Here is an 11,868-nt window from a genome sequence, read left to right on the forward strand (position 1 = left end):
TTCTAGGCCAGTGCACCGGCCTGACTTTTATGATGGAGCTTCGTCACTGCCAGCTGTAGACTCAAGAGACCTGAACCAGATGCTTTATGATCGAAAGGACTGTCAATTATTAAAAGCAAACAACACATTCATTAAGAAGAGGCAAAACTGTCATGAGCGACCCATATAAAACCATAAACACAGACAGATTAAAATTGCTCTGAATTCGTGTTGACGTTTCACTCTTCAACCCCTTATTTAGGGTGGAACAAGGGAACACTTGTAGGGAGGATTAAATAAACCAACATGCTAAATATTTGATGCTCTTCTTCAAAGTACTGTCAAAACATGACAGCACGAATGATCTACACCAACTTGCAATGTCTCCGGGGCCTCAGGGCAAAGGTAAAGAGCTTGTGTATGCCAGATACAGTCTGAAAATTGTTTCTAAAACACCACCGGGAGGGGTATTAGGGCTCTGACTGGGTCATTCCCAAAACTTTCTTCAGATGAGCGCCATTTGTTTGATGATTTGATGATTTTGATTTTGTCATACTGCTCTTTAGGTTGTTGTGACGCTTGAATTATTTTTTCTTGCAGATACCTGGTGGTTTGTTTGGAATAAAACATGGTATTTCCTTCAGCTGGTATATGTATGACTGTTGGAGCTAAAAAAAAAACACTTTCTCATCGAGGCCACTTTCATCCTGTCTCGAAGAAATCAAAACGTGGGTGGCACTGAATTTCTTGCATCGCACTGAATTTCTTGCATCTCATTGAAAAGAAGACAGAAGTGATGGCGTTTGGTCCCAGTGGCCCCTGCATTGAATTTTTCCAGGTTCCAAAAACATGGAGGTCATGATCTGTGTTTTTGATTTTTTTTAAATATTATTATTGTTAATTTTATTTATTTATTTGCGGCGTTAAAAAACGCAAGCCGTGTTAATCTTCTGTTCACGTTAGCTTTTAACCTGGCTTCTCCATCTATTCTCGTTATCTCTTCATGAGTATGACAATTGCCACAAACTCACTTATTCACTACCACGCAAGTGATGGTAACTGACTTAAGAGCAACTCCACAATGTGTTTAGGCCCACTAGATGCCAGCCAAAACAGTTGTTGGCTCGCCGCTTCTTCTTAAGTAGCACAACTACCTGTAATAGTTTTTGGGACCATCAGGGTGCTTCTTCTTCTGCTACTTTTCTTTTCACGGTTCTCCCCGTTTGGTTCTCAGTTTTGCTATTCCATGTGTATTAATGGGGGGCGAAAAACAACAAAATTGGACTCGCAAACAGCAATCCAAAACCTCTTATTTCGAGACTTGATCTTTGAACAGCAGATGTAAAAGATGGTTCTTTCCAAGTTTAATTCATTTGGGAAAATCAAATGTCTTTTTGAAGGATCCGCACTCTCCACCTTCGTATGTGTGAAATGATGGGATTTTTGAACCGCTAGGCAAATATCTTTGCGATGAACTCCCTGAAACGCTTAGCATACTGATCTGGATGAACTGTCGAGATTTCTGCTCCCGCCTGTGCACGCACACACACACACACACACACACACACACACACACACACACACACACACACACACACACACACACGGTTGTCAGTATGAATGGGTATCATCATTTGCTTTACACTACACTGATGCTCACCACGTGTTTGACAGCCTTGGCTGCGTGAGCGGCTTTCTTCTTGGTGTCATACTGCGTCAGCACATCAATCAGACCCATGAAATATACTTCTCTCCGTGGTGCACCTGCGTGGGAATGAGGAAGGCTAAACGCTTCAGTCTTTGGTGATTGCTTTTGATCTTCATGTATCATCTCGTGCGCACAGGCCGAGTGTGACATTGTTTTCAGGCAAAAAGCGCCTTCACGACTCACCTACAGCGCTCTCAATAGCGTACACGTCCACGTAAGGGTCGAACTCCCCGGGGCCCATGGGCTTGAAGGAGTTCATGTAGCCAGCAATGCCTTCTGGTGAAGTGGATTCTGGAAGCGCCGATTGGCTGCTTTCGTCTTGCTCTTCTTCACCATCAGACGACTCCATCTCTTCCTCAGCCCTCTCCACGTCATGGATACCCAGCAGGAGGCTGTAGTCCGTGATCCTCATCCGTACAAGGAACTGCAGAAAGAGGGCACTCTGGCACAAAGTGCTCTCTGTGTTGTCATTTGGGCCGATCCTCAAACTCCAAAGGTTCTCGGATCGAATCTTAGCTCAAGACTTTCTGTGTGGAGTTTACGATAAAGTTCATTCCAACTGCATTGCGGGTACGCAAGCCATCCGCAACCACAGGCTCTTTGGGTGGACCGACCAAGGGTTTGAGAAGGTCATTGAGGGCCGGTCAGATGGGAGAGCCGGGAAGCCCGTGCGCTTTAATCCAGTTATCTATGTACAAATAAAATAAGCTAGTGGAAAATGTCCTCCCTGGATCCTGGCTGAAACGACTTTTATTGCCTTCTTATATGGCCTGTTTTTTCGCTTGATGTTTTTGTCAAGTAGACAGTGCTACAGAGTGCTATGAAAGCACATTTTATGATCTATTCATTTCAATAGAGAAATATCAGTGCTTTGAGTTGAGAGTTTAGCAAGGGGATGAATTAAACTCGTAATTTAATACCCTGCAGTTGACTGCCGACCAGTCCAGGGTGTACCTTGCCTCTTCCTCAAAGTCAGATCAGATAGGCTCACTCGTGACCTTTATGATGAAAAGCGTTCCGATAATGAACGGACACGTTGATGCTTGGATTTCCAAAAAGCCATGTTACCATGTCGAGTGTTTCTGTAACCATGACAGATGTTCCAGACAAAGAATCCACAGACATTTTGCAAAGGTTAAAAAATAAATAAATTCTTACCTCAATATCTCTATTAAGCTTGTCCATGACGCTCTGCTTCTCCTCGTCGCGCAGGAAAATCTTTTGCATGTTGTTCATAAAGTCGATGTCCTTATAGGTGGGAAGATCCTTGACCTGGGAAGGCAAGGTAAGGCAGCTTTATTCATTTTATACACAAGTTGGAAGTTGGTTGCTTGAAAAGTAGATCTTCAGTCAAAAAAGGTTGGTCACCCCTGATCTGGACTGTTTCAGTTTTGTATTATTAGACTGAATGAGACCGTAGAGTATAGGCCTATGCACCTCACCATTTCCACCACAATTTCCATCATGTTTGACACATGATGTGGTATGCTTTGATCAGGATCTGTTCCTTTGTAGATTTATGTTGTTGTTGTTGTTTTTTCAGCTTAATAACAGCATCCTTCTTTTGTATTTCGAAAGCTTTCGCTTTCGTATTTGACAGCCCCAGTTAAACTACAATCAATACCTGATATGAACGCCGGACTTACCTGCATTGAAATTATATTTTCTGAATTTTAAATGTCCTATTTGTCTGAAGTGTCTGGACATTTCAATCACATCTTGCAAGTCTTTTGCATTATTATTATTATTTTTTTTTACTTTCAATGTTAAAAAAAAAGTTCAGCCACTCATATCTAATAGTGCAATTTGGAGTATGCAAACGCAGGCTAACCGCTACCTTGATGCTGCCATTATTAATGCGACAGGATAAGATGAGTTCATCACGTATGCATGAATTTCAATTGAGTTCTCACAGCACTGACACATCCTTTCAAGTGAGCTCACCTTCTCTTTAAAAGTTGCTTCTCGAGACACCAGGGAGCCCTGAGGAAATGAAAGACCGCACAAAATTTTTCATCTGACTGGAACACAATCACAGCGGAGACTCACACAGGACTTGGCGGAGCTGTTGGCACATGGCCGACTTGAAATTGATGATGCCCTTGTAAAATATATTAGCAGATCTTGACACCTTGCATCAGTACTCATAAATTTAAACTACGGTAGTTACATTTTGTCATGATTCGGTTTAGGGACCAACAGGTGGCACTGTAGTGCTCCTCCGGCAGCTGCACACCTGTTGGTCATTTGGTAATTAGTTGTATAAAAGGACTCCTGCCCGAACACTCGGTGTTGGGTCATTGTTGCGTCTCGCTACTGTCATGTGTGTTGCTGTTTGCTCTTGTTTTCTGTCATGTTTAGTTCATTATTATGTTTTAGATTTAGTCATGGTTTTTGTTTGATACTTGGGACTTTGTGTGTTTTGGATTTAGTTTTCTTTGTTTTAAATACAGTTCTTCAAATACACCCCGCTCCTCCCTCCTGCCTGATTTTTGGAGTCCACCACCACCTTGCTACGTGACACATTTGTTCAATGGTCTTGAAGTTGCCACCGATATAAATGTTCGAGGACGGGGATGTACTGAGAATGTGAATCGATGCCACACCAGCTGAGGATCAGCTCAGTGAACCACTGCGCGTGCACTGGCAACATGACCCACATTACCTTGAGGTCATACTTCCTGTGTACATGCAGTCTGTGGCTGAACATGTTCCTCATGACCAACAGGTAGGTATCCTCACTCTCCACTGTGACTCTGTACATGGCCAGGAACTGAGGGAGGAGCGTAGAACCGTGACAGGTGACAACATGCTGCATGAGAAGAAAGGAGCAGCGTCATCTATTTTTCTTCATGAGGGGGAGAAATGATTGTGATGACAATTAACTCATTCAGTACCAGCCAATTCTAGACCAAGTCTGAAAAGACGTGTAAAAACGTCTTTGGGAGTGAATGAGTTAAGGGGTCACGTTTTGCTCGTAGATTCAAGACGCTTTCAGTGTGCGCGTCACCTGGTGATACTCAGAAAGGATGTTGTGCATCTCGGCCACCTCCTCACTGGAGATTTCTTTGACCACCAATGTGCGGTCATATGACAACAGCAGCAGGCCCTCACATGTCCCATCCCCGTCTTTGAGGGGCGGACCGCGAGCCAGAGACACCTGTTGATGAAAACGTGTCTTTTTTTACATACCGCATTTTAGACGCTCTTTAACATGCAAATTATTTTCACTGAAATGCAAATCGCGGCACAATTGGAAAATATATTGCAGCCATTTCCGTATTTCCTGCGACGTTTCATCAGGAATAGAAACACAGAGCGGATCACATCATTCTGTCTTAAGGTCAAATGTGTTTTGAAGAGCGCGGAAATGCAAATTCCACACAAACGCATGCAAATTGTGAGTCGATGGCGAAAACAACACAGACAATTTCTTTTCTTCTCGAACTGTACCTGGAAATCTTGGTCCTCAATGCCAAAGCGCTCACGCAGGTTCCTGAAGACTTGCGGACAGTACTCTTTGAATTTAAACTGTCCTGGGAGATTTTCTCTGAGATGCAAATCACACGGAAAAATTGATTTTTTTTAATTTATTTTTTTTAATGTGTACAAATCTAGAATCAGGTCATGCCTACTTAAATTGAGGATGCTGAACAGAGCAACATTAGCATATTTACCCAAACTAAGATGCCTTTCAAATCTGTTTTGATTGACAGTTAAACGACACCATACTGTTTTTAATATTTGGTTTTTATTTAAAAGAATCTTCACAGCTAGACTGAAATAAAACAACTTGTACGGACACTAATCAATGCATGTGTACTTTGACCACTTGAATACAAATTCATAAGAGAGAGTAAGCGGAAATCTTTGTGTAGTAACACCACATGACAAACACACATTTTATTGTTCTTCCCTAGACTATTACACAACCTAGATTCCTGACTGGATTAAGGGATTATTGAAAGCTACTCATTTTTTCCAGACTTGAGTTACGTCTTACTTCTCTAAAAGATGCAGAATTATTTTTTTTACATTGCTATGTACAGTATGTGGAAAAACTCATTTCACAACTGCACAAATGTTTTGAATGGGACTATGTTTTATCGGTGAATTGAGTTGCAACGTGATTATGCGTTCTGAATTATTCTTATTCTCGAGCAGTGGACGTGAAAGGGAAGATGGTACTGTACTTGTTGAAGAGGTGGTGGTTGACTTTGACCTTGGTACTGGAACGGAAGTCATCTGGAAGCAGCATGACAGGCGCGGGCACCCGGCTGAGGTCGTTGATCTGCACACACATTTTGTCAGGAGTGGGAAGAAACGATTTACAAATCTAAGTAAAATTTTTCAGTTATCTGTTCAGTAGTTTAGCGAAGTATCAGTTTTTCTGACATTTGACTTACATTTGAGAACACATTTCTGTATTTTTTTTTTTACTCCTTTGCCAAAATGAGCTTGGTCCTTTTTTTTTCAACCTCCGCAAGATGATGACACGACATCAGGTAGAAACAAACTTTTTGGTGTGATGAAAGAGATTCCAATCTGTCATTTGGTTGTTTCTGTGTGAACATTGAAATTGGCTGGCACTCATTTTTGAAAATGGAGGGCATTGAAAGAGTTAAGACAATCTTTTAATGTTGTTTGTTGTCAAATGCGGTGTCTCTTGTGCCAGTCTAAAAACCAAATCAAATTATGACCCATGCAGTTGGGAACTTTGGATCAGGATATGTGTCAACGGTGGGCTTGTGAAGGTCTTTTAGATTCTTGTGATTAAGGGCTGAAACTAAAAGTGACTTGACTTGGCATTCAAAAATTCTCCAATGCGAAAAAAAAGCATGTAAATAATGTATTTTTTTCAGATTGTCATTAGCGAATTAAACATTTTTCTTATTCAATGCACAACATTAGCAAAGCTGTGGGAACACATTTTGATGGCAAAAGCTGAGACAACAAAGCTAGCTAGCCCTTGGTTTAAAAAAAAAAACAAGAATTCTTTGAATTCTCTTCAGTATGAACAAAGAGGGAAACTATTTTGTGGAGTGACAGACTGATCACCTGGTCCAATTATGCACATTCTGTAGCACATTGGCATTTGCCATTTTTTTAAGGTTTCAAGGGCTGTGAAAAGTGATTCAAATTTTTACTGCCAATATTTTTCCTTTTACTGCAAATTAAAATTGTTGGCCTCCTTCGTTAATTGGTATCTGTCCTGGAAATAAACCTGGCGGTCATCACATTTTTTGTGTGCGTGTGTGTCGACTCCAACTTTGTGCAAAATGTTTTTTTCCTGTAGTGCCGATGTATAAAAACTGTATTTCATTGACAGTAAAATTCACCTTAGTAGTTAGTGCTTAAAAAAAAAAAACGTTAGCGTGTAGCCTACTGTACTTAAAAGAGAGTTGAATGAGTCCTGTGACTTTTTTTTACATAAGTACTTGGAGCCTCGCAACTTCTACTGTACTTAGCAACTTCTACTTTAGTGCAATGTGAGAAGTTTTACCACTTCAGCTGGACGTACCAAGTGACGCACGCACTCACACACACGAGGACAAGCAGCTCTCCATCACATACCCACCGAATGATTGACTCCCCACATGAGCACGCTCGACACGGGCTCCCGGGCACGGAACACCTCCACTTTCTGCTGCACGAAGTGCTTCATCTTGGTCTTCCTCTTGTGAGGGACGCGTACTGCGCTCGGAGAGGACATTGGAGCACTATCGCACGACACGAGACTTTTACGACTCTTGCCCGCGTGCAGCGGTCACCTCGCGCCGTCGTAGGTCTTCGCAATTTGCATAAGTGGGCTGGAAGATGGTGAAGCTGTGGATGGATCCGATTTCTGCTGCAGGTTGGTGGCGCTGTGACGCAACGCCCACCTGCTACTGAAACCGGTTTTTTTTTTGTACAAATTCACCATATTGATATTCTATATTGTTAAGGAATTTTGCTTTCAACTCATCTATACATTTTATAGAGGAGAAATTGTGTTTAATGAAAACGAAGTTTTAAAGTGACAAACCAAAAAAAAAAAAAGAGAAAACTACTTGTTTCGATACTAATACATGCATGTTAATATAACACAGTACATCTTTATTAATCTATGCAATCCTTAACACAACTTCCAGAATCAAACAGCGGCCACTTTTTTCACAGGTTTAATCAAGACACTGATGATGACTAAATAAAGACAGAAATCTGTGTTATAACATGAACATCATTGATCAATTTTCTGATCCGCTTTATCCTCACAAGGGTCGCGGGGCATGCTGGAGCCTGTATCAGCTGTCTTCGGGCGGTAGGCGGAAGTGTGAACCGGTTGCCAGCCAATCGCATGGCACACACAGGCGAACAACCATCCTGCTCAAACTCACGCCTAGGGACAATTTTGAGTGCTCAATCAGCCTGCCACGCATGTTTTTGGAATGTGGGAGGAAACCGGAGTACCTGGAGAAAACCCACGCAGGTATGGGGAGAACTAAAAACACCACACAGGAAGGCCAGATGTGCAATGTGAGGTTGACTCGCTAACCACTGGAGCACCTGGCCCCCCATTAACATTATGAAATTTTAAATGGTCTGCTATTTAGCACTGGTTAATACTTAATCAATATTATTAATTATGATAAGACCATACACAATGGTGAAAAGAATATAAATAAGATGACAAATAGATACTATAAACAACAGGCAGACTGTTACTCTTGCAGTGGTGTATTTTGATCTATGAATATCTTATAGAAAATGAAATGTATTGTAGAAAATGTTACGGGCGGACAGAGAAAGCAATTTACTACATGTACATACTTATGTACAGTACGTACTTGGTAAATGACAAACAAGGTATGTTAATGTAGAACAATTGGCAGGAGATGCAAACACACACCAGACACTTAATTTGGTATAGTTAAATCACACCATAAGAGTTCTTTAACGAGCGTGCTAGTGTGTGTGTGTGTGTAACTGTGTATGTATGTGTGTGTGTGTGTGTGTGTGTGTGTGTGTGTGTGCGTGCGCGCGCGTATGTTGGGTCTGTGCGTGTGTTTCTAACAAAATACAATTGTGGGGAACTGCTTGACATGAATTTTTTAAGAAATGATAGGTTGTGTATTTTGAATGGCGTTTTAAAACTCTTTAAATTAAACCTTTTGGGCCCAACTGTAACATAACAACTTCGTTATTTTGTCATAAGCAGACATGCAAGAATTTCTGTGGAAGGTTTTCCTTTGGAAATTCTGCAAATAGAAATTCCTCTAATTGTTGTGCAGTGCACTGTAAACTACGAACGCTGTATTAAATACTGTTGAAGTGATACCTCTCTGAAAGTGTCAGTCAAAGTTTAACGTTTGATAGAACTCTTAGATTAGATGGTATTCGTTTGAGCCAGTGTACCTACAGCTAAGTCCTAAAAGGCCTTATGCAAACGTGTCTGATCAAAACAGTTCACTATGTGTTCCCTAGAGGGCGCCAATAGTCAAAGTTACATCTGACACCAGACATGGAATTCCAAAGTCCGGGAAGAAAGAGGTCCTTTTTCAGCCCATGATGGCCGCCAAACGTTTGTCCTTTCTTTAATCCAACATTGACACTCTTCAACAAGTCAAGCCTTTATGTTTTTGTGACGTCACCGGCATGCCATTCTCATCCACGCACCAGCAGCGACCGCGTTGTTTACCTCGAGAGGACCAACACTGCACACACACAAAAAACATATTATACGTGATCCCAAATTTGTGGATATTATTTTAAAATACTTCCTATGTATATATCTATCAACCTATCTATCCATCCATCCATTCCGCCTCCACCCATCGATCCATCCAGCTATCTTGCAGATGTTTTGTGCGTTGATTTTTATATTCCGGTTAGAAACCCAACTTTAGGTTTTCCGCCCTGTTTTCTTTGTCAAGCCTCGATTCCTCGTTACGATAAGTCTTTTGTTGTTGTTGTTTTAAGCTCCAGTTGTAAAGAAGTTAACGTAGATACATTATTTTAAACAAATATCAATATGTACGGTATGTGTGAGAACATTCAAAACGAATCTAAATATAATACAAGGAAGAGACTGAAGGTACCACCAAATGTGTTATTTTATACTAAGCAACATCTTGATTTGTTTCCGTTAAGTACAAAAATAAATAGAAATCCACCATTTCAGACAAAGCAGGTTTTCATAGGGCAGTGGCGTGCTCATGAAGTGACATACAATGGGAGATTTTTTTTTGGGGGGGGCAGGGATTTTTTTCGGGGCGGGGCTTGAGTATGAATGGGGATTGTCTTTTTGCTGTTTTCTTTAATGATTGTGCTATTTTGAAATTCCTGTCATTTATTTGGATCTGATATAAAATAAAAACAATTGTGTTTTGCCTGCTCATTAATGTTGTCATTAATGAGGGTATCTATCTATCTATCTATCTATCTATCTATCTATCTATCTATCTATCTATCTATCTATCTATCTATCTATCTATCTATCTATCTATCTATCTATCTATCTATCTATCTATCTATCTATCTATCTATCTATCTATCTATCTATCTATCTACGTGCCTGCCTGCCTGCCTGCCCGCTTGCATGTTTGTCTTTCTGTCTACCTGCCTGCCTGTATGGATGTCTGTCTACATACCTACCTACCTATCCAGTCTTGAGGTTAACCTGGCAGTACTTTATCACTTACCTGCTTCTTTCTGAAGAAGCCACGTTTATCGCAGTTCGGCATGTAGATATCATGATGGGACTTGAATAAATGCGTATCAAGGCCTCTGATAAGTGTGGTTAGCAGCTTCCGACATGGGGCCTGTCAGTGGAGAGAATTTTTAAAGTATGACTAATCATTAACTGTCTGCATAGTGTATAATTATTAGAGAAGATGGTTACCTCCGCTGGATTCTCGGTAGGTGCGGGATCTAAGGGTAGAAACACATCACAATTGACTATTGAATGTGTTTACACCTCAAATCAGTTATGACAAAAATGACTGATGAGCTAATTGTTATGGAAATTGATGCTCTGTTTGTTTTTATAATGTAGTATAATAAATAGGTTTATCCAATAGCATGAATAGCACTTTGTCCAGTCATAGACTTAAACATCTAAACTTTCATTATTGCTGCACTACAAGTTGCTGATGCATGCACATCCATCAAAAGTGCCATTCAGGCACCAAGATGGAAATGTTACCTGCAGTCTGGCTCTTTTCCTTCCAGCTGATGACACTGACGTTGCTGCAGACGCCCCTGCCCTCCAGCAGGGTGCGGAGGGGCCGCGGGTCACTTGATGCAGGTGCACAACGCAGACCACTGGCACAGCTCAGTGTGTAGACCCCACATGGCTCTCCAATGGTCAGAGCGGTGACATTTAAATCTCTGGGCATATGGATTGGGGAAGCCTTTCCTTTGCAGCCGGCACATCCTTTGGACGGTGAAGTTAGTGGCCTTGGGCTGGAAAGAAGTGGCTGCAGGACAAGCAGCACCAGCACATTCACACACAGAAGCATCTCACACTTGAAAGTTGTCCAGGGCCTTGATTTGTTGACGCTTGTTTTCTCCGAGGACCTCGGAAGCTTCGTTGTTTATTTCCACTGAACTTCAAACGGCGGATAGCAATTTTCCCCAGCCAAGAAAGGATGATAATGAGGCTGAAAGATAGCACTGGCAGCAGCTTTTAAAGGGCCAAACCGAAGAGGAGAGGTATGGGAGGGTGCGTGATGAAGAATCTGAGTTTTCCCTCTCATTTCCACAGAGCTGAGCACACCCCATTTCTGCTTGTCACACAAACACACACACATTCATACCATTTGCTGTTTGTCATCTTGAAGGATAGTCATGTTTTCTACTCGAATATAAATCAGCAGTGACAGTTGCGAATACTGTGCTTTTTTTTGCCAGTTAAAGTGTAATCTATCCAAATTAACTAATCAGAACACTGAAAAAAGGTCTCTATCTAAGCACTAGTTTAAGTAGCTATTGTTTCATATTGCCATTTACTGAATTGAATTTTGTTGGTCATTGTTTGACCTTGAAAACAAACAAATAAAAAGGATTACCAGTGAAATAATTGATAGTGTTTTTTAAAAGCTATATACAAATATGTCTAAATGTTATGTTTCACGCACCAAAGGTCCGCAACTCAAGCAACTACTACAGTTGTTAGTTGTTAGTTGTAAGTTGTTAGTAGA

General features: G+C 41.2%; 2 protein-coding genes across 2 annotated transcripts; both read right to left on the reverse strand.

Annotated features, from left to right (window-relative positions):
• Positions 1-1,321: 1,321 nt before the first annotated feature.
• LOC127607669 (phosphatidylinositol 5-phosphate 4-kinase type-2 gamma-like) lies at positions 1,322-7,467 on the reverse strand. The gene is made up of 10 exons (XM_052076227.1): positions 7,266-7,467; positions 5,881-5,978; positions 5,141-5,237; positions 4,698-4,847; positions 4,353-4,499; positions 3,632-3,670; positions 2,846-2,959; positions 1,871-2,111; positions 1,640-1,743; positions 1,322-1,511 (listed from the first exon to the last, which is right to left on the reverse strand). The coding sequence occupies exons 1-10, from the start codon at positions 7,398-7,400 to the stop codon at positions 1,431-1,433; spliced, it is 1,206 nt and encodes a 401-aa protein (XP_051932187.1). The 5' UTR covers positions 7,401-7,467; the 3' UTR covers positions 1,322-1,430.
• Positions 7,468-8,267: 800 nt separating this feature from the next.
• LOC127607674 (insulin-like growth factor-binding protein 5) lies at positions 8,268-11,698 on the reverse strand. Its single transcript, XM_052076234.1, has 4 exons — positions 10,872-11,698; positions 10,569-10,597; positions 10,369-10,488; positions 8,268-9,381 (listed from the first exon to the last, which is right to left on the reverse strand). Exons 1-4 carry the CDS (start codon positions 11,185-11,187, stop codon positions 9,283-9,285), a joined length of 564 nt encoding a protein of 187 aa, XP_051932194.1. The 5' UTR covers positions 11,188-11,698; the 3' UTR covers positions 8,268-9,282.
• Between the last annotated feature and the right edge of the window lie 170 nt (positions 11,699-11,868).

This window comes from Hippocampus zosterae, chromosome 9 (assembly GCF_025434085.1).
Source record: "Hippocampus zosterae strain Florida chromosome 9, ASM2543408v3, whole genome shotgun sequence".
NCBI lineage: Eukaryota > Metazoa > Chordata > Actinopteri > Syngnathiformes > Syngnathidae > Hippocampus > Hippocampus zosterae.

Bases quoted from the DNA above. Each gene is read 5' to 3' on its own strand.
- LOC127607674 (XM_052076234.1), bottom strand. From the start codon at position 11,187: ATGCTTCTGTGTGTGAATGTGCTGGTGCTGCTTGTCCTGCAGCCACTT. The intron at 10,489-10,568 runs GTAACCATCTTC...CTCCACTGACAG, and splicing joins CTACCGAGAATCCAGCGGAG to GCCCCATGTCGGAAGCTGCT. The intron at 9,382-10,368 runs GTAAGTGATAAA...GTGTGTGTGCAG, and splicing joins GCTTCTTCAGAAAGAAGCAG to TGTTGGTCCTCTCGAGGTAA.
- LOC127607669 (XM_052076227.1), bottom strand. From the start codon at position 7,400: ATGTCCTCTCCGAGCGCAGTACGCGTCCCTCACAAGAGGAAGACCAAG. The intron at 5,979-7,265 runs GTGGGTATGTGA...ATGTGTGTGCAG, and splicing joins TGTGGGGAGTCAATCATTCG to ATCAACGACCTCAGCCGGGT. The intron at 1,744-1,870 runs GTGAGTCGTGAA...ATTCCCACGCAG, and splicing joins CGCTATTGAGAGCGCTGTAG to GTGCACCACGGAGAGAAGTA.